Source organism: Trematomus bernacchii, unplaced genomic scaffold, assembly GCF_902827165.1.
Source record: "Trematomus bernacchii unplaced genomic scaffold, fTreBer1.1, whole genome shotgun sequence".
Classification (NCBI taxonomy): domain Eukaryota; kingdom Metazoa; phylum Chordata; class Actinopteri; order Perciformes; family Nototheniidae; genus Trematomus; species Trematomus bernacchii.
The window spans coordinates 399,560-422,500 of record NW_022987580.1 but is presented as its reverse complement, the minus strand read 5'-3'; the positions used below and the strand labels follow the sequence as shown (position 1 = coordinate 422,500).

At 40.2% G+C, this 22,941-nt stretch overlaps 1 protein-coding gene across 1 annotated transcript in view; it reads left to right on the top strand.

Moving 5' to 3' along the window:
• The window catches only part of LOC117479890 (neural cell adhesion molecule 1-like), a 297,483-nt gene that overhangs the window by 212,854 nt on the left and 61,688 nt on the right, over window positions 1-22,941 (top strand). The window contains 4 exon segments of the mRNA XM_034127005.1: window positions 449-566; window positions 5,295-5,455; window positions 6,728-6,870; window positions 20,779-20,929. Coding sequence (XP_033982896.1) covers window positions 449-566; window positions 5,295-5,455; window positions 6,728-6,870; window positions 20,779-20,929 — 573 coding nt within the window.

Genomic DNA, 22,941 nt, shown 5'->3' with positions numbered 1-22,941 from the left:
GTGAGAATTCGTCTGTTTCACCTCGTGTTAAACATAGTACAGAATACAGGAAGGGCAACCATCAAAATGCTCTTTTTAATAAACCTTAAACCAGCCAATGATAAGGATGAGTACATCAATTCATCTGCAACTCTTCGCTCAAGAGCAACATATCAAATACAGAAGGTTTCTATTCATGTTTATTTCTTTTTTATATATATTTCTTTTCAAAATTCAAAAAATAATAATAATAATTTGTATTTATTTATTACATTGTCTTTTTTTTACTTTTTAACATTATCATATTTTGTATTTTATTTGTATTTAATTATTTATTATTTATTACATTGTATTTCCTACCATCAAAATGCTCTTTTTCAATTCTTAAACCAGCAAATGATAATGATTTGTATTTCCTCCTGTGTATCAACCACTGATACATTTTACATTTTGATCTCCTCTCCCTCAGTGCTCCCCACCATCAGGGCGAGGGTCTCCGATGTGAACGCCACCGCAGACAACTCTGCCTCCGCCCTGCTGGCCTGCGACGCCGACGGCTTCCCCGAACCCACCGTCACCTGGGCACAGTACGACACACACACACACACACACACACACACACACACACACACACACACACACACACACACACACACACACACACACACACACACACACACATACCATGCATACATCACTTCAGGGGACATTACATTGACTTACATGCATCTCCTGGAGACTTATTCTAACCTTAACCAAGTCTTCACCATAAAATGAATGATTCCCATAGTAATGCTAGGCCACACACACACACACACACACACACACACACACACACACACACACACACACACACACACACACACACACACACACACACACACACACACCTGAGCTGCACACACTAATATACTGTATCTCTGAGCTGTTGTCCTCAAGTGGAAACATAATGTTAAGTAAACACGTGAAGAAGAATTAATTAGAAAACGATGCATAACATCAGACAAACATAAAACTGAATAATACCACGGTATACATTTTTTTAATGATCCTCATTTCACATAAAAAAGATATGATCGCAGGTCAGTTTTTTAAAGAATGTATTCAATCAATGCGTATCTTCTATTTTTTTATGAGAAATACTCGGTATATATAATTTGAATCTAAAAAAAATGTTAAAACGTAATTTCGGGTGTTAGTTTAGTAGTTTTGAATATTGAAAATGTAAATACAATTAATAATCCTATTGGTTATATTGTTAAAGATCACTACACTAAAAGAGCCAAATTAAACATTGTAATAACGTGTTTAGTGCCCTCTGTCTCCGGCTGCTGGACACGGTGACAACGTGCAGAAACACAGAAGATCAGACATGTAGAGAATGTGTCTTCAACTTTGACTTTGTGAGAAAAATCAGGATACTGAATACACAAAAAGAAAAATAAGATCCTCTGAAGACCAGCTGTGACATCGAAATATCAAGTGTTTAATGAAGTTATGTTAAAACAACGAGTTATTTAAAAATACAATTTAAACATGAAAGCATTTTTTAACATACAAATACGTTAATGCTGCGTATGCAAGGCAGCTATTTGGTTCAAACACATCAGAACTCCTGTAGGGAGGAAACTCTGGAGAACAACGTTTGAATTACTTTAAATGATAAAACATGTAAATACGTCTCCAAAAAAGAAAGCTGATATGATCACACACCTGTCCAAAGAATAATAATGTTACGCTTTTTTACATTGTTCTTTCAGCCAAGGACACACAGTATTATTTATCATACTTATTAAAATACATGTAAACACAGCTGTGCTCCAAAAACGGAAAACTATCACTTCCTCTTTTGCATAAATTCAACCTTCGGATTATGACTGATACAAAATATGTAAACTTGAGTCTTTCCAGCGTTACTTTCTGCCTACATCCTGTTTGAGGACCCTTTGATAGGACAAACACAACATCACCACTTCCTGGAGATGTTGTTGTGATGTGTTTGTAAATATCCCATTAATATGAATGAGGACGGCCTGGCCTGCAGAGACGATGAGATGTACATTCACTTCCACACGGAAACAAGAGAGCCTCTCACACACTACTTAACATGCATTGATCTGAGTGGTTACACACACACACGCACACACACACACACACACACACACACACACACACACACGCACACACACACACACACACACACACACACACACACACACGCACACATACACAGACCTGAAGTGCACTGAGCAAATATGAGATTAAACTGCTATATGGCGGAGTAGAACAACAAATAGAATACAGATAGGCTCGAGGCATTCAAATGAAATGAATACAAATATGTACTTTACGCTCAGACCTTTGGATGAATGAACTTATGTTGGGGATAATATATATATATTATATATATATATTGAATAATTAAGACTCACAAATTCAGATCTGAAATGAGCTTTTGTTGGCAATGAAGGCAAGAACTATAATAATTGTTCACCACCTGTAAATAAAGTAAAGTAAAATGTCTTTTGAAAGCTAAAATAAAATATAATAAAATTAAAAATATGTATATAAACATAAGAAGTTAAAGGTGGGGTAGGTAAGTTTGAGAAACCGGCTCGAGATACACTTGTTGTTATATTCCATGGAATGCTCTTAACATCCTGATAGCAATGAATATCTGAAGTGCTTTGACAACAAATCCATAATAAAATATCATCTGTGGAAGCCGTAGTACTGTAAAAAGCACGACCAATCATCTGAGCCGGCCCGGCTAAAATAACTGGATGGCCTACCTGCCTGTCAGCCTTCCATCTGTGCACAAACTTATCTCGTGCCCTCATTGGTCATGTGCACGTTCGTGTGTGTTGGAGGAGGGGCTCTGTAAGGAAGTGGGAGATTTTTTCCGGTTGTGTATTTTCAAATTCTAGCACACTCGAGCTGGTTTCTCCAAAATGACCTACCCTACCTTTAAAGTAAAATGTGTAATAAAATATGTAATGCCTCGCGTTGTGATGGATTTGCCGTAAACTGGTTTTAAGTATGCACTATTGAAGCCTCATCTCCACAACATCAATGTCTCTTCATGCAGCTGTTTGCTTTAAGTACTTTCACATTCAAACAGCAGCCCCCCCGCTGTGCAGAGCAATCTGTGAATGAAACCCAGCTGATATAAGAGTGAGGAAGCCTTTAAGAAGGGATGCTGAAGGCAGGAGTGAGATGTGTGTGTTGGGGAAGCTGGTCTGAACAGAGTGGAGGTTGTAGGGAGGACAGAAGAAAAACAGAGGGCTTAAACTTGTTACTTGTCATTCCCTGTCTGTCTGCAAACCGCCTCAGGAAGCCTTCCTCTTCTCCAGGAACACAAACCGGAGTGTAACCTCTGTGAAGCTTCTGCCTCTCAAGAGTGAAAGAAAACAGGAAACAACATGCATCATGATCACAGAGCGGCGCAGGGATGATGTATTGTTGGAGTACGACCCTGAAGTTAGCATCTCCCTCGTTCACTCCACAAAAAGATAGGATTTTTCTATTGGATTTTGGATTATCACAGAAAATAAGCTCTGCTGCAAAACGTTTTTTTATTCAAGCGTGTTTTGTTCAGCAGGATCATCTTCAGATATTAACACCACTTGATGATTTTTGAAGTGAAAAGCTAACGTTGGGCTATAAAGGAACTACAGCACGGTCACATGACTTCACATCACCACCGCTAAGCTAAAGGTGGCTAATGTTGGGCTATAAAGGAACTACAGCACGGTCACATGACTTCACGTTACCACCGCTAAGCTAAAGGTGGCTAATGGTGGGCTATAAAGGAACTACAGCACGGTCACATGACTTCACGTCACCACCGCTAAGCTAAAGGTGGCTAATGGTGGGCTATAAAGGAACTACAGCACGGTCACATGACTTCACGTCACCACCGCTAAGCTAAAGGTGGCTAATGTTGGGCTATAAAGGAACTACAGCACGGTCACATGACTTCACGTCACCACCGCTAAGCTAAAGGTGGCTAATGTTGGGCTATAAAGGAACTACAGCACGGTCACATGACTTCACGTCACCACCGCTAAGCTAAAGGTGGCTAATGTTGGGCTATAAAGGAACTACAGCACGGTCACATGACTTCACGTCACCACCGCTAAGCTAAAGGTGGCTAATGTTGGGCTATAAAGGAACTACAGCACGGTCACATGACTTCACGTCACCACCGCTAAGCTAAAGGAGGCTAATGTTGGGCTATAAAGGAACTACAGCACGGTCACATGACTTCACGTCACCACCGCTAAGCTAAAGGAGGCTAATGTTGGGCTATAAAGGAACTACAGCACGGTCACATGACTTCACGCAACACAGTCTCACGGCATTTCGTGTTATAGTCACGAAATTAATCTATTGATCGGTGTTCACCAACACGATTTCCCTTTTTTTTTTTCGTGTCACACAGAACGATTTTAATAGCAATGTAAATAATAACAAATTAGAAGGAAAAAAATATTTAAAAAAATACAGATGTCAGTATTCTGAGGCTCTGAGCCATTTCTTTTCCTCGCCGTCGACAAAAAAAGTCCGACATTATACAATTTAAAATAAAAACAATAATCGTGGCTTGATATTGAGTAAGAAAATGTTTTTATGAACCACACAGCTTCCGGTCTTCCGGACAAAAAGACGTGTTGCAGGCACGAAACATACTACCAATAGAAATACATTGCTTTTAAAATCGTTCTGTGTGACACGAAAAAAATGCGAAAATCGTGTTGGTGAACACGAATCAATAGATTACATTTATTTCGTGACTAATAACACGAAATGCCGTGAGACTGGGTTGCTTCACGTCACCACCGCTAAGCTAAAGGCGGCTAATGTTGGTTGTGATGGCGTCTCATTTAGACACTTGTTAGCCACCGCATTTTTTGTATTCACCAGTGGGGCATTTACTACATATTTTAAGTCGTAGAACACAATCTCTTCAGTTTGGGTTTAATTACAGACCTTATTTAAAGCTAACAACCAAACACACTTTCAAAAACGTCCAGATGATGGAACAGGAAGCGTTAAAATGCTAACTCCTCTCTGGGTTTAGGACTCATGAAAACACAGTTGAGGACTAAAGGAGAGCTGAGGCAAGCTCAAGCTTTTATCAGAGGACAGGACTTGTTTGCTCTCCTTGCCTTTGTTGTATAGCAGATAAACCCCCCAACAGATCATTGTCAGCGAGTAAAGAAAGTTATTTGAACGTCCTTTCAAGTTGTGTAAGCAAACCCTCGTGATGTGAACCTCAACATGTCTTCTTCCTCTGTTTCCCTCCGCTACAGTAACAACATCGTCCTTGAAACCGGCGATAAGTACAGCCTGAACGAGGATGGTTCTGAATTGGTAATAAAAGATGTCAAGAAAGTGGATGAAGGAGATTACACTTGCATCGCCAAGAACAAGGCGGGAGAGAAATCCGAGGAAGTGAGCCTGAACGTGTTCGGTAAGAGAATAACTCTTTCTGGCCTTTTCTTTTGACATTTGTTGTACAGCTTTCTCCTGACTCTGAGAGCAGAGCTACACAGCGTGAAGCATACAGTTTAAAGAGACGTGAGCCCTATTGGAAACTAATTACGCCAGTCCTTAGGACATTGAGAGATATCTCAGAACTCTCTCTCCTCCAGGAACTCTGCACCGTATGTAATCAGACGCTCGCAGCTCTATTAAAGGTCAATGGTGTATGAAAACACAACTCAAATTAAGCCTGTATGTTTTACACTTGGCTGTTAATACTGGGCCTTTAAAGCCACTTTAATACATATTTGCAACAGATCAATTGAATCAATTATGTACAGGATGTCACCCATGAGAAACATCTGCAAATGATCAGCCTTTCTGCGTGTTAGCTTCTTTTAGCTGGTTGTTTTGTTTGAACACAAACTGCACTATTATCAACCTTGCTATATCCTTCTTTCTTTCTTTTTTTAAACAAAATATAATAATAAAACAATTCTTTGAAGCACTTAAATGGTTTGGCCGAGTTGAAGCTTTGCAGTTTTCTTACCCGGTTTGTTTCTTCATGGTTGATTCGAGTCATTGTAAGTTGCTTCAGATAAAACTCCTCAGCCAAATGTAATGTCATTTCTGTAACGAACTGAAAACTAGCCGTTAAAGTAAGCTGAAGATGAGTTTAGGAGCTATCTCTGTTTCCTCCGGGGTAGAGACCAAAAGTATATCAGGTTCTTTTTTTAATCAAATATAATAATAAAACAAGTCTCATTCATTTTTGAAGCACTTGAGTGGTTTGGCTAATTTGAGTTTGTCTCCTCATGGTTGATTCCCGTTATTGTAAGTTGCTTTAGATAAAAACCCCTCAGCCAAATGTAATGTAATGTTGTAACAGACATTTTTGTTTGAAAACTAGCTGTTAAAGTAAGTTGAATATGAGTTTAGGAGCTAGCTGTGCTTCCTCCAGGGTTGGTAGAGACCAAACGTGAGCTTTCCATTACATGTTACTTGTAAGTCGACTTACATACTCAATACTGTGGGCAATCCCCACAGGAGCACTTTGGGGTGAAGTGTCTCAGGGACACAACGACATGCTGACTGCAGTGGGGTTTGAACCTGTGCTCCCTTGATCGAACACCAACGCTCTATCCACTGCGCCACACGCCTCCCCTCAAAAGAAAAATAAATGAAATGTACATTCCCCATGTTGTCAGATTAGCATTTGTTTGCTAACACGTCCATCCTTCATCCTTCATCTTGTTTCTAGTGCAACCCAAGATCACGTACCTGAGCAACCAGACGGCCTCAGAGTTCGATGAGCAGGTGACGCTGACCTGCGAGGCCTCAGGAGACCCCACCCCCTCCATCTCCTGGAGCTTCGAGACCCGCGTGTTCACCGAAGGAGAGCAGGTACTACTTCTTTACATTTTAAGCAACGTTTTTGGGGAAAATCTTTTTTTTTATTTCTTTTTTTTATTATTTATTCTACTATTTCAACAATTAGACAGTTTATAACATCAACAAAAAGTCACTTTTGGAATAGAAACACTGGATAGAAAGAACTATATTGCAATATCAGCACACAAAGTCGGATATAATTCACATTACTTTATTTCATATTTTTAAAACAAAGTCGGAATTTAAAGATTAAATTATTTAAAAAAACGGATCTCAAAATCCTTTTCACACGTGGCCCTAAACCTCAACTTTTTCAATACTGCTGGACTTAAATAATGTTGTATACAATACATAATACACATGACTTTATTTAATATTTCTAAAAGAAAGTCGGAATTTTAAGATTAAAGTCAGAATTACGACTTTCTTTAAAAAAAGAAATATCATTTTTGGTTTGTTCTCAAAACCCTTTTCACACATGGCCCTAAACCTTCAGTTCAATACTGCTGATCTTTTATAAATAATTTTAAATGAATGCAATTCCATGGTTTGATGTTCCCAAGCGTTGCTAACAGTGCTTCCTATTAATAATTAGCATTTGAAGGCTGTATTTTTGTACCATTACCATGAAAGTGCTCTTTGAAAATTCACCGAAAATGAAGTGTGAGTAAGTTCGAGGAAGAGAACAAATTATTTCAGTGAAATGACTGTAATTATTGCTGTTTGAAGCCAGAAAGCCGAAACGTCCCTCCGTCTGAAAATCAGATTGTTTTCAGCTGTGATAATCCACTCTGCACCGAAAATGAGCCGGCACTTTTTCTCAGGATGATTTAAGAAATGTTAAACCAAATTAGGGTTGTGCATTTTGTCCTGCTTTGACGTATATCCTCGTTCCTTCGTCATGGCCTTCAGCAGCTGTGCAGATAACGCTGGATTTAAGCTCTGGCTATACAACACGGTTAAAGGCTTCTTAAGAGCGATGAATACCGTCCTCCATGGCTCTGGTCACAGCTGCTGGAACACTCTCATTGTCCTGCTCTTATCAGCTCATTAAAATGCTATAATTTTTGGAGAAATCCATCTTAACGGTCCTGTTTTCCTGAATCCACGCATCATGAGAGCGGTGGACGGATTAGTCACTTCAGACGGGTAATTTCCAGCTGAGGATGCAGCAAACAGTATTAAGATAATTACCTCTCTGCAGCAGGATGGAGGATTCAGGAGCAACACCTCATATGAGAGGGCTTTATCTAGCTTTAGATACTGCAATAAATAATAATATATCTTAATATTATGAAGAAAAAGGAAGTTTGCAGGACAAATATATGCTACAGAGTCGCCAGGAACCCATAAGATTTGCAAAAAAACCTCCATATTTATATATTTATAGGCTTATTTTCCGCTAATACCCGTGCATATGGGTCAGTCTGTAATATGCCCTGCCAAAAATGCGTTTTATTTTTTATTTTTTAAGATGTTATTATTATTTATTTATTTATTTATTTATTTATTTATTATTCATTTATTTATTTGATTTATTTATTTATTTATTTATTATTCATTTATTTATTTGATTTATTTATTTATTCATTTATTTATTTTATTTTATTATTTATTATTATTTATTATTACTTAGTATTATTTATTATTACTTATTATTACTTATTTATTTATTATGATTATTTTGTATTGCTATTATTTTTATTATCATTATTATTATTAAATCTGCATGTTTTTCTACCTGAGTTCTGCTGACTAGTCTATATGTATATTTTTCCTTTTTAATGTAGAAAGTAACCATAATGAAATACAAAGCGTAAAATGTTAAAGTTTGACATTTACTTTTTATTTATTCACCTCCACACCTTCTCTCTGCTGCATTCATTTTCTCTCTTTTTTTTTAATGCAACCAATCTGCCAATGTGAAAGTGGTTACCCGGAGCCCCTGCCTCATATTAAATAACTCGGCTCTGGTGCAGCTGTTAGAAATGAAATGCACATAACAATAGGAGAGTTATTCTGGGATGCAGATGCAGTGAAGCTTCAGAGCACCTGTCCCACAGCGGGACTCAGTATTTGGGCCACCGTGCCCTACTTTACAGCTGTGTGATGAATAATGTAACATCAACTATGTTACTGTGAGATGAAGCATGCTACGACAACTAAAAATAGCACGGTCAGAACATCATGTCCTTTCCACATGTGTGTGTTATAAGAAAATCCATAAGGATCAATGAGGCTGGTGTTCATCTGTGTTTCTCTGATAGCACTTCACAATTAATTGCTTTTATAAAAAATCCCGACACGGACTAGTGCATTATACAAGAGGAATGTTTGGTTAAGCTAAAATATGTGAAGATATCTGATTGAATTATTGTGGAGCTGCAGAGAAGTCCCAACGTTCGACAGACTTCATCAGAAATCCTTGTTTGGTTCAGATCGCCTTCAAATAATCACACTATTACCATTTAAATACACTTTTAATGACAATATGACTAATGTACCACAAACCACAAATCATTATGCAATTGTAATATGAGTCAATATAATGGCATTGGGAAGCGCTCCAGCACGAGACCTATTTGAACATTAAAACATAGAGACACAAAATACACATTTGAAACCTGGAAATTGGCATAAAATAGCCCATTTTTGTCAAATGTACTTCTTACGATATAAATAGAGGTCTATGGCACAGTGTGTATATTATATAACGCTCTCGCTGCACAAGCAACCCTTGTTAAGGTTAAAAAAAAGCAAATATTAGACACGGCTTAAATGCTCTTAATGTTAAGAGTGGGCACAAATACATTTGCCCTGAGGCTCAGATGCATTTGCATAAGTCGAACATTTTTCAGCTTGGGTGAAATTACAAACTTATCCCAAAGCTCTAAGAGTCCAGTTTATAAATATAAGGAAAGCGGGAAATAAAGAGTCTCCAGAGAGAAATAGCGAGGGGACATTTTGTGATCAGGTGGAGAATAACACGTTTTACTGTCAGTGGAATTTTCTATTTTATTGCATATTTTTACTTCTTAATTTTAAATATTCTAAGTCTGTTTTTCTATTCTTTAATTAGACATGTTTTACGTTATCATCTTATGTTTATAAACATATTCTTAGCATTCATATTTTCTTGCAAATTATAACCTTAAGTTTTTACGTTTAAACAAATATTCAACCTATATTTATAAAAATATTCTTTTTTTTCTCTTTTATTGCAGATGTTTACATTATCTTCTTATATCTATATCCAGGGGTGCACATAACTGGTACGCAGGTACGCATGCGCGGCAACAATCTGAAATGCGTACCGTAACTTGTGTCACAAAGCGCATTTGCGTACCGACGTACTTGTGAAGCTTTTCCAGAAGGCGGTTAGATCACCGGTCTCCGTGTGCTGTGCACAGACAGGGCTGCTGTTAATGTCGGTCTGTACAGCAGCCCTGCGCTAAAACAGCTGATCACAACGTTCACACGCTCCGCGGTCGCGAAGCTCTGTACTCCCCCCCCCCCCCCCCCCCCCCCCCCCCCGTTGACAATCGCGAAGCGCTGTACTCCACCCTGCCCCCCCCCCCGTTGACAATCGCCAGAAGTTGGAGTACCAAGCACTGACTCCAGGTACTCATCCGAGTACCTCACTGAGAAAGTTGTGTGCACCCCTGTCTATATCATTATTTGTATTAATTCATTAATTTGTATTAATTGAGTCATAAAACCTACTTCCCCCTGGCATAAATAAAATATTCTGATTCTGAAACAGCGAAAGCAATTGAACATCACGCTGACATTGAAGCGTATAAGTCACCATGAAACCATTAGAATTAATTAACCTTTTAAAATAAAGTTCACAAAACAACTCTGAGCGAGGACAGAGGAAATTAGGGACATTTCCAAAATGAGACGCACTGCTTTTACCTGACAAATGTCATTGATAAAGTACTTAACATTAATTCATTTCGCAAAGCAGAGCAGCCCAGACTTCTAGAGCTGAGTGTCGTTCCAAAAGTAAAAATACATACACAAATATTTTCATTTTTTTTCATGTCAGGAAATAGAAAACACACCGGCCTCTCGTTGAACATTTCTCAGATTCACCAGCTGTAGAGCGTCAGTGTTTGATAGCAACATTGCTTTCCTTCTAGCACATAACTTTTTCCTTTTACGACTTCTGATTGGGAAACTTCTCCGAGTGTTATCATCAGTATTATCCGTAGAGATCAGCTCCAGTATCCCCAGTTCTTCCCATTCCCTGAGCCATTTATCACTGCCAATCAGAGGAAGCATTCACACAGCGCGGTGCATTCACGGCTGTTTCCACTGAATCTTATTTTCCACCTGCAACACATGCCTATACCGTCCCAGATCTCAGTGTCCGAGAGTCTTCTTCCATTCACAGCCTGTCAGCGTGCCTCCCTCTGACTATCTATCACTGTCGGATCAGTTTTTAATTTAAAGCCGTGGTAATCAGAAAATCCCTCCGATCTTTGGGTAATAGCTGTCACTAATTTCTCACCGGACGGTCATTCATCATTGGCTCGTTCTCCACGCTCTGTCTTTCATTCACGTTCTATCTAGTTCTACATCAGACTACAAGGCATTTTCAAAAACATGTGAAATGATGGAAAAGCCTCTTTTCAAATTTGCCATCTTGTAAAAAAAGTGTAGCGGATGTTATCATTGTATCATCTCTTAAGAACCGACATGAGTGTGTGTGTGTATTCACACCATTATACAATCATGGCTACACACTTATTACTAAAGGTGGATAAGTGGAGGACACTGCTCGACATACACGAACAAGCTAATCAGAAACATTACCCCATGGTGAGAAAGACACTGATTTGAAAAGTGTTTAGATATGGGTAATGGCTAAATCATAATTATCTTTTCGTGCCCTTCCAAATGCGGCTGCGTCATTAATAAATAACCTCATGTTGCTTTAGGAAAAACCAGTTAAGCATTTTGACCAGCTCTTTAAACTCCCTGAATAAAATAAGCCAGTAATCCTATATATAAAGTCATACACAATCACCTTTATCAGCTGTGATGAACACATTCATGCATCAAAAATCAAAATACAGTCATTTGAATATGACTCTGAAATGGACCGAACGAATTACTTTCACTTCACATTCATTTTGAAACATAAATACAGTCCAATGTTAAAGTAAATCTCAAACTGTGTATCCCTTTATTTTTGTAGAACCAGTATTGATGGTATCACTGCGAGCATACTTCTGTGTTAAGATGTTAAAATGTGTTACCCCACCTCTCAGGCATTCTTTCCATTTGTTTCTCCCGGGTATGAAGATCAATGCACTTTCTCTGAGCCTGCGTTGGGCCATCGATCACAGCGTGCATTATGTCTGCATTATCAGAGTTACATCATCTGTTGCATAAACAATACAATACAGGCGTCTGTGATGGATGACTCACCGAGCAATTCTGAAGCTGTTTACCCCTCTTCTCTTTTCACATGGATGTTAATAGATTTGTTATGCACTGAGGTATGTCTCCAACAATGATTGAAATAAATGTATGATCCTTCAAACAGGCACATGTTCTGCAGCCTCCAAAGCTCACTGCGCTGCACTGTGTTGCTTCTTTTTCCTCTCTAGGCTTCTTGGACGCGACCAGACAAATATGAGGTATGGCTACTAAAAACAGTAGCCTGACTGTAGTTGTATTAGCACAAACTTACACAGTAGAAACCCCCCCCTCACCACCACCACCTTTTTAACTTCAGAGCAGGAGTGTTGTCACTTAGCCCACTTGTAATGCTCGCTACATTAGTTGTGCACTAAATATGACCCATTAGACCCGTAGTACATTTCATCCATTTAGTTCCAGAAACACTTCGACTTGCCCTATTTACTTGTCCCAGTTTATTTTTGTCGACACATTTCATGTTGAGACGCCGAGACTTTCACAGTAGATTAGAGTAGATGTTGGTCATTTAGCATGCTGCTATTTCCTGCTGCACGGTCTGGTTAGTTCGCAGACTTTGCTGTATTCACGGAAGAAACTAAATGCTCACAAACACTGTCTGCTCTGCTGAGGCCTAGCTAGATGCTAACCAAATGCTAAGGGGTTTTGCCAATGGATTGATGGGTCTGCATTTTCTTTTTGTTCATAACGTTAACATTCACTTTAACCACGTACTTATACAACCCTCATTTAACTCACCCTAACCGAGTCGTTGTGTTGACATGTGAAGGTCTTTTGGTTTGTGTTCACGACATGAAGTGTGCCACTGATAACGCTGATTTGATCTTTGAAACCTTAGGAATGGGTGCTAAAATTATACATTTAATTTCTACTTTTGCATTTTTCTAGCTCCTCTTAGAAACTCCAATGACATAATGCAGTGCTTGAATACAGTGCCACAGTGACGCGTCCTAAAACACGGAAGTAAGTTAGCATTTTACCACTTCCGGCTTTTTTTCTAATCATAAATCTAATCCATAGATTTCTGATTCGAAAATGATAAAAGTAGGGTAGACATGTGGATATTATCCGACTGAACAAAACGTGACCCGTCTCTTCAATGTGTCTCAACCACAGACCTTATTTCCAGCTATTTTCCTAAATCCTATGGAGAGATAGCATTGATTTTTGTCGAAGGAACCGGAAGGAGTTTACTTCCGGGTTTTAGGACGCGTCATTGTGCCACTCTATTGCTACTCACCTATTTGTGTGAAGTTTATTGCAATAATTTGATATCATGAGTGTGTTTTCATTACATTACATTACATCACATGTCACTTGTTAGACATACATACTCAATACTGTGGACAATCCCCACAGGAGCACTTTGGGGTGAAGTGTCTCAGGGACACAACGACATGCTGACTGCAGTGGGGTTTGAACCTGTGACCCCCTGCTCCGAACACCAACGCACAACCCACTGTACCACACGCCTCATTAATCTCCCAGTGTGACCAGTTGTGCCTCACATTGTTCAACAGCACACTTCTGTAATTAGAGTATACTGTATGTGCATTGTACATACATTTTCTTTTAGGTGGGTAATTGTTCCATGATGGTGTTTTCTTTCTAGGTTTTTCTTGCTTTTATAGACGACTAACTGCTCTTTTATTATATGTGTAAAACTGTTGCTGTAGTATAGTATTGATCTGTCAGTAGATAATTGCTTGTCAAGAAATGTGTTTGTGTTTGTGAGCTTGTCTTTGACGTTATACAGTGTCCTGTTTTAATAGAATAGATATGGTGTGGTTATCCTTATAATGCAGCTTGTGTTGTGCGGACGAACTTATTGAAGACAGAAATGCCACAAAACCTACTATTGGAAGATTATATTAAATATGATGATGAAGCCTAACAAAGAAATCTGTCAATGAATGCACTTCTAATGGCACAGCAGTGATCAAACTAATCTGAAGTAGATGTTAATAGTTTTGGTGTTTGAAGTGAAACCCAGCTGCTCTGTGATGGGCATAGATCACATGCTGCCAACAAGCATACGTTATCTAATTAGTCGTGATGATAAATGGACCCTGAATGGTGATATTATGCCGAGGAGCCTTTACAGTGTGTCTTTATTTCAGTGAGAAGAGCACTTTAGAAAGCAGCTTGACACTTGCACCAGATGAAGGTCTGATGTAACCCGCCGCTGAACGCTTTAATGTCAGCAGTGCTGAATAAGTCACTTTGACACCCGGCCCCCCCGGCCACCAAGCTGCCTAAATGTCAACATTTCTGACTTCAGCTGACAAGGCGCCGGGTCACCTTGAGTCGCGTCCTGCAGAAAGATACAGCCCAGAATGAACAGACAGTTAAGTGTGAGGGAGCATTAAAGACTGCTGTCTCAACTTCATTTGAAATCAAATCAAAATCTTGTATATTGCCCAACATACCAAGTAATACAGTAGATTTGCCTCAGAGGGCTTTACAATGTGTACAGATGAACAAGACATGAATGAAATATAAAAAGAAACCTATAGCTAGGTTCATGGTTAGCCTGAGCCAGCCCTAACGTTAAGCTTCATGGAAAAGGGAAGTATTGAGCCTAGCAGCATATCTAGGGATGTTAAAAGTAAGCCTGAGACAGCCCTAACTATAAGCTTTATCAAAAGGGGAAGTCTTAAGCAGGCTCTTCAAAGTGCAGGGGAAGTCTGCCTCCTGAACAATAACTGGAAACTGGTTCCACAGAAGAAGAGCTTGATAGCTGAAGGCTCTTGACCCTATTTTTCTTTTGAAGACTCGAGGAACCACTAATAATAATAATCATAATCAATGGGTCATTAGGGTACTATGAACTCTCTTTACTGATCATTAATGGCTAGGAGTGAATTGCACTTAAGTCTAACTAAACTCAGCCCAAACTTCAGCTCTACTTAATGACACACAGCTCTACTTTCATCAGACTTAATGCCAATTCAATACAGAATGTAACATTAAAACTAAACGTCAACTATGCACTCGTCAGGAGGGAAAGCGTTCTAAGTGTTTCACATCACAAGGATTAGAACAGTTTCCACCATTCTTATTAGAGCATCAGTATTGACTACAGCAACCTATACCATGAGGAAGAATGTTGAACGATTTTGGGACTGATAAAGGTCCCAAGACCCTCAATTGAAAGTAGATTATAGAGGAGATGGAGTCAGCAATCAGAGAGTAAAAGGTGGACCAGAGGATTTGTCAGAGTCTGGCAAAAGCACAGAGACATAGACAGAAAAGCACTGCAGAGGAGAGCTTTAACTGAAAGGCATTTGACATGCCTCTCACTCACCAAGCTCATAGTCCCACATCAGTGTTTAAGTGAAATGAAATCCATATCAATATTACTCCAATTCTTCCTTTGTCGTCAGTGCTACAACTACCTTGAAAAGAGGGCTCTAATCTTTAGTTCCTCAAGTCTTTATATGCTACAGCCAGGAAGAGAAATGCTTTGCTTAAAGGGGACCTATCATGCAAAATGCACTTGTGTACGTCTTTTCTACATGAATATGTGTCCCCGGTGTTCCAGGGAACTCACCAAGTGTCAGAAAACACAACCCTCTCTATTTTCCTCCATACCCAAATCTCTAAAAAAGGGGCTGCAACGGATCTGATAAAAACTGATCCAGATTTGAACACTGTCCTGACGTCAGGACGGTGGCGCTACGGCTATTGGGCCAACTCCACCAATCAGGAGGAGACAGCCACGGCCATTGCCGTTCCAAAGCGCTGGAGACGCTGTAGTACATATGCCAGGCCTGTAGGTGGTGCTGTTCTCACAGAATCAGCCCTTGCTAAAACAGAACTAGAAATTGTCAAATTGAGCGAAATGAGGCATGGCTAAAATGCATGATCTGTTTGGTATTTTGAAAAAGTATAAATATGCCTTATATAGGTATGGTCCTATACTATATTATTCAAATATAGCATGATAGGTCCACTTTAAGAGTGGAGTGCTTTCTGGGAAATGTGGTTTCGGACATCAATGTTTAACCACTACTACTGACTTTGGTTATCCCACCATTTTCCATCTAGTTCAGAGGTAATCAGCAGTTTCTGTGTAAAGACCTGCAAACCTAATTAGATTCCAATCAGCCCTAGCTGTACTTTAACTAAGATGGTAAACATTAGTTGTTGAACATCACATTTAACTACGTTTAATTTACCTGATGCTTTGATCCAAAGAGACTTACATTAAGTGCACTCAAGCATGAAGATAGAAACTCAGGAACAGCGAGAGACCTCGAGTGCATTAGCCTCAAATAAGCCGAGCCATTAGAAGTGGAAGGACATTAGCTGTAAATAGCTTTTTACAACATCAGCCTGTTAACAGTTTCCAGTGTTGGTCAACTCACCATGGTTTCTATACACTTTATTATTGGCCATTTTGACAGCAAACAAACCTTTGGAAATGAGCTATAAAGTTCTCACTTCTGGTAATGACCATCAGGATATTGATATGAAGAGTTGTTCCTCGTCGGCTTCATGTATTTACAGAGATCTAGTCTGACATGAGTGCAGCTAAAGATCTTTTTATAGAGTTCGTACAGTAAGTGTTGTGGAGGTGCTGACAGGAGAAAAGTAGACCTTTGTTTTCCATTTAGTTCAATGATATACAGTAGCAGCACATATAAAGAGATAATGGGTTTTCTTCATTGCTTCAGCGGCTCCAGTCTCCTCCTATATAATAATTGTACAGAATATCTGACAAGCGAAACCTTCAAAGGCTACAGTATGCAACATCATTTCAGCTCTGCCTTACAATGCAAATAAGCAGGGACGACACAAACAGAGCAAAGTCATTTACATTTCTTCTACACAAGTCCTCTGTTATAATTCATTGTGACAACTCCCGGTTGTATAATTAAAATCATGAATTGGAATGAATGAATAAATGCAAATGCCTGTTCACTTCTTCCTCTGTTGTATTCTCAGTATTCTCCTCCGTTAACTTCCTCCCTGTTCCCACAGTGACTCCAGTTCAGTGTCTCTGCAGAAAGCAGACATTAATGCTGCCCTTTCAAAATGTTCCCGGACACTCCCTCAGATCTTCAGTAAACAGCAGAAATATTTTGGCGACGTTTGCATCTCCTTCGCTCTGGGGAGGATCACACTTCATTCATTAATGCTAATACAACAATTACCATTTCATAATTTATAAAACAGAAACGCTGAATGCCTGAAATATTAATAGCAAATCATGGCAGTTGAAAGGAAGATGTATTATCATGTTGGTATAAACCAGGGGTGTCAAACTCAAGGCCCGGGGGCCAAATCCGGCCCGCGACTTCATTTTATGTGGCCCCACAAGAGCTTGCAAAGAATATAATATGTTTATTATACGGTTACATGCTACTTTACAGAAGCACGTTGCCCATAAACTACATGTCCCACAATGCATCTCAAATTTGACTTTTTCTCAGAATTTGACTTTTTTTGTCCAAATATGCCTTTTTTCTTAGAATTAGCCTTTTTCTCATGAATAGATATTTTTTTCAAAATGTCACTTTTCTTTTTCAAAATGTCACAATCAATGTTTTTCCAGAATGTGGCTTTTCTTTTAAAATCATATTGTGACATTCTCACTGAAGAGACTTGCTCTAGACTTCTGCTTTCAGACGTAGTTAATTATGAAGTTATATTAATTAATGATATAGTCTTAAAGTTACAACCGGCCCTTTGAGTGCAACCATAATGCTGATGTGGCCCGTGATGAAATTGAGTTTGACACCCCTGGTTTAAACTATCTGTCGCCAAAAGGGAAAAACAAATATTTTTTAAATGATAGATCCTGCCACATTGCTCTTTTGTATTATTGATGTCCTTCTTTGCCTCCTACCTTCTGTCTTTGAACTCATTTGCTCTCCTGGAAAGAAGCTTGCATTAGTGTTTGGGCAGAAAAGAATTCCTTTTATGTAATACTGTGTTAACACGCTGCTGTGACAAAACAACTTCCCATTATGGGATCAATAAAGTATATCTAACGTTATCTAAAATACACTGTGTGAAAATGTTCTGGTATCAACGTCACTGAGCAGAGCCTAAAAGCAGCCGATGCTCCGGCCTCATCTTTTAATCTGACAGCATGAAACCTGCGGATTAACCCAGGTTGTAGCGCATGATTAAAAAAGCAAGTAAGGTCAATAAACCAGCGTCAGTGACTCCGCTGTAATTCAACAGGTTCATCTGAGCAAGCAGAGAGCTATTGAGCCAAATGAAACCTGGTCTAACAATGCATTTGTCACAACTGCAATTATGTTGTTCAAACTGCTGTAAACCTGCAACTAGCCAGTTAAATGGTACAGAGAAACATCAACATACTGTAGCTCCAAGCTGTGGGTGAGTATGAAGGAAGGAAGGAGGGAGGAATCAAGGGATGAAGGGATGAAGGAGTTGATAAGTAATGTGGGATTTGGGTAATGGTGAAGGGGATGATGGAGGTAGGAATGAAATGATTTACGGCCCGTCCACACGGTGGCGTGCGTTGAAGCTTCAACGCTTCTGCCCATTCACTTTGAATGGGGTGACGTGACGTCACACTTTGCCGAACTGCATTGTGGTTCCGTCGCTTCGCTTTGCTCACTTCAAAAGTTGAGCAATGTTCAACTTTTGAAGCTTCGACGGAAGCGTCAGCCAATCAAATCACATGCCAGTACAAGCTCTAGCCAATCAAACCGCGTGCTTGTGTGTCCGGGGCGGGAGATTCATGTGATTGGTTGTTGGTCGAGTTTCAGACACGCCCACCGGCAAGCTTCAACGCACGCCTCCGTGTGGACGCTGCGTTAGGGGTGGATGGGTGGAGGGGGAATGGATGTGGATGAGGATGAGGGGAGTGAGGGATGTAGGAATGATTTAGCAGTCGATTGGTGGAGGGAGGAAGGGATGAGGGGAATGAGGAAGGGATGAGGAAGGGATGAGGGGAATGAGGAAGGGATGAGGGGAGTGAGGAAGGGATGAGGGGAGTGAGGAAGGGATGAGGGGAGTGATGAAGGGATGAGGGGAGTGATGAAGGGATGAGGGGAATGAGGAAGGGATGAGGGGAATGATGAAGGGATGAGGGGAGTGAGGGAGTAGGAATGATTTAGCAGTCGATTGGTGGAGGGATGAAGATGAGTATGAGGGAATGAGGAAGGGAGGGATAAAGTGAAAAGATGAGGGTATGGTGAAGGGATGAGGGCAGTACGGGATACACGGATCTACGGATGTTGGTAGGAATGAAGGGATGAGGGGAATGAGGGATGAAGGGATTAGGGGAGTGAGGGATGAAGGGATTAGGGGAATGAGGGATGAAGGGATTAGGGGAGTGAGGGATGAAGGGATTAGGGGAGTGAGAGATAAGGGAATAGGGGAGTGAGGGATGAAGGGATTAGGGGAATGTGAGGGATGAAGGGATTAGGGGAATGAGGGATGAAGGGATTAGGGGAGTGAGGGATGAAGGGATTAGGGGAATGAGGGATGAAGGGATTAGGGGAGTGAGGATGAAGGGATTAGGGGAGTGAGGGATGAAGGGATTAGGGGAGTGAGGGATGAAGGGATTAGGGGAGTGAGGGATGAAGGGATTAGGGGAGTGAGGGATGAAGGGATTAGGGGAATGAGGGATGAAGGGATTAGGGGAGTGAGGGATGAAGGGATTAGGGGAGTGAGAGATAAAGGGAATAGGGGAGTGAGGGATGAAGAGATTAGGGGAGTGAGGGATGAAGGGATTAGGGGAATGAGGGATGAAGGGATTAGGGGAGTGAGGGATGAAGGGATTAGGGGAGTGAGAGATGAAGGGATTAGGGGAATGAGGGATGAAGGGATTAGGGGAGTGAGGGATGAAGGGATTAGGGGAGTGAGGGATGAAGGGATTAGGGGAGTGAGGGATGAAGGGATTAGGGGAGTGAGGGATGAAGGGATTAGGGGAGTGAGGGATGAAGGGATTAGGGGAGTGAGGGATGAAGGGATTAGGGGAATGAGGGATGAAGGGATTAGGGGCCATTAGGGAAGGGATTAGGGGAGTGAGAGATAAAGGGAATAGGGGAGTGAGGGATGAAGGGATTAGGGGAGTGAGGGATGAAGGGATTAGGGGAATGAGGGATGAAGGGATTAGGGGAGTGAGGGATGAAGGGATTAGGGGAGTGAGAGATGAAGGGATTAGGGGAATGAGGGATGAAGGGATTAGGGGAGTGAGGGATGAAGGGATTAGGGGAGTGAGAGATGAAGGGATTAGGGGAGTGAGAGATGAAGGGATTAGGGGAGTGAGAGATGAAGGGATTAGGGGAATGAGGGATGAAAATGGTTAACTCATTAACTTCATTTGTTTCCAATCTAACTAGAAAACAACCCGTCCTCTCTTTTTCTCTCTTTTAGTAGGAACCCTTTAACATCTCTCATGAACAAGATGACGGATGACAAAGACATCACTTCTATGAGAACGTCCTGAGACTAATTACTCTCCCGCTCATTTCTTTGCAGAGCCTCGACAGAAACATCGTGGTCCGCAGCCACGCCCGAGTGTCCTCGCTCACGCTGAAGAACGTCCTGTTCACGTATGCCGGGAAGTACCTCTGCAGCGCCGGGAACTCCATCGGACAGGACGAGCAGCACATGTTCCTGGAAGTCCGCTGTGAGTAACACCACTATTCTTATACTTAGTTTATTTGTTTAAAGTGGACCTATCATGCTATATTTGAATAATATAGTGTAGGACCATACCTATATAAGGCATATTTATACTTTTTCTTTTTCAAAATACCAAACAGCATTTTAGCCATGCCTCATTTTGCTCAATTTGACAATTTCTAGCTCTGTTTTAGCAAGGGCTGATTCAGTGAGAACAGCACCACCTACAGGCCTGGCATATGTACTACAGCGTCTCCAGCGCTTTCGAACGGCAATGGCCGTGGCTGTCTCCTCCTGATTGGTGGAGTTGGCCCAATAGCCGTAGCGCCACCGTCCTGACGTCAGGACAGTGTTCAAATCTGGATCAGTTTTTATCAGATCCGTTGCAGCCCCTTTTTTAGAGATTTGGGTATGGAGGAAAATAGAGAGGGTTGTGTTTTCTGACACTTGGTGAGTTCCCTGGAACACCGGGGACACATATTCATGTAGAAAAGACGTACACAAGTGCATTTTGCATGATAGGTCCCCTTTAAAGTGTCGTGGACAGTCCCCATTCATCAACTGTCACACACAACAGTAAATGGGGCAGCTTTAGCCAACATTGCTAATTTCCAGCTGTTGTCCCCGGGCCATATGATACCCTTACAATCACAATTACTGTATTTGTAATGTTTGAATTGATGCATAAGTGAACCTAGGACTAACAACAGCTGTTATTGCTCTTGATGTGCATTAATTGTCTTTTTACAGTTGCATTTCACTCTTAGAATGAAAGCAAACGAGAGTTTCTCCAAAGAGTTTGAACTATTTTTTCAAAATAATCATTTCATTGGGTGATTAAATTAATTGTTCTCACTTTATTAAGACTTTAATTGATCATTTTCTCATATATTAATGTTACATTTGACAGTAAAATCATATTTGGCACCATTATGAATGTTTATAATTGTTGAATTATGTGTCATTTGGTCAATTATGTAAATGAGATTTAATTGACTTGGTTAATTGACTAAATTATACATAATGACATAAATATTCCTATAGATTCCCTACCTGTTATAACAGTGTACTCTCGAAATAGAGGGTTCAGAATCGTACCAAATATATTTTGCACACAGACCCACTACCACACATATACTGTAATAGACGAATGAAGATCAAAGAATAAGTTTCACTGTCAGACATTTTTCTAGTTGAAGTGCTTGAGTCTTGAAAATGAGAATCTTCTAATCTCCGGGGTTCTTTGTTGAAACACCTGTCTCTTGTTGGTGTTGACATGGAACAACAAACACGTCCGTGAAGACTCTTCAGATGAAATGCCATGTAATGAAAAGTCCGTTTAAAATGTCCGTAAATAATCTCAGATTGTAGAATGGCTCTGTGATTGATGATCAGACGGTGTTGTCCGCATGTCAGAGTAATGGTGCTGTAATCAGTGTATTTGGTGCTCGGTGGTTTTCTCCTCGTGTCTCAGGCAGTGATTCCCTCTGTTTCCTGAAATGGCTTTTGACAGCAGCCTGGCAGCTTTTTCTTTCTTTGTTCATTAGCCCTTGATTTTAGCTGGAGGCAGAAAAATCAATGACCCAAAGCTTTTCAACAACAACCACTGACAGACTAGACAAATATTCCACCTTTAGAGAGAGTTCTGCAGTCCGTTTGACCGTGAGTCCAAGAGTAAAGTCCAGGGCTGCACAATGAATGGTCATTTGATCCAAATCACAAGAAGGACTGGTGCAATGTCCAAATCACAGTGAGCAGATAAAGGAAATTATGTGAAAGTAAGAATGAGGTATCGTGGAGCTGCAGAGAAGTCCCGGCCTAAAAAAGGGTATTCTACCGACTTTTTCCAAACATTGCAACCCTAGTAATCTCAACACATTATATTTGGTGCTTTGTTACTACTAACTTAAAGTGGACCTATCATGTTATATTTGAATAATATAGTGTAGGGCCATACCTATATAAGGCATATTTATACCAAACAGATCATGCATTTTAGCCATGCCTCATTTCGCT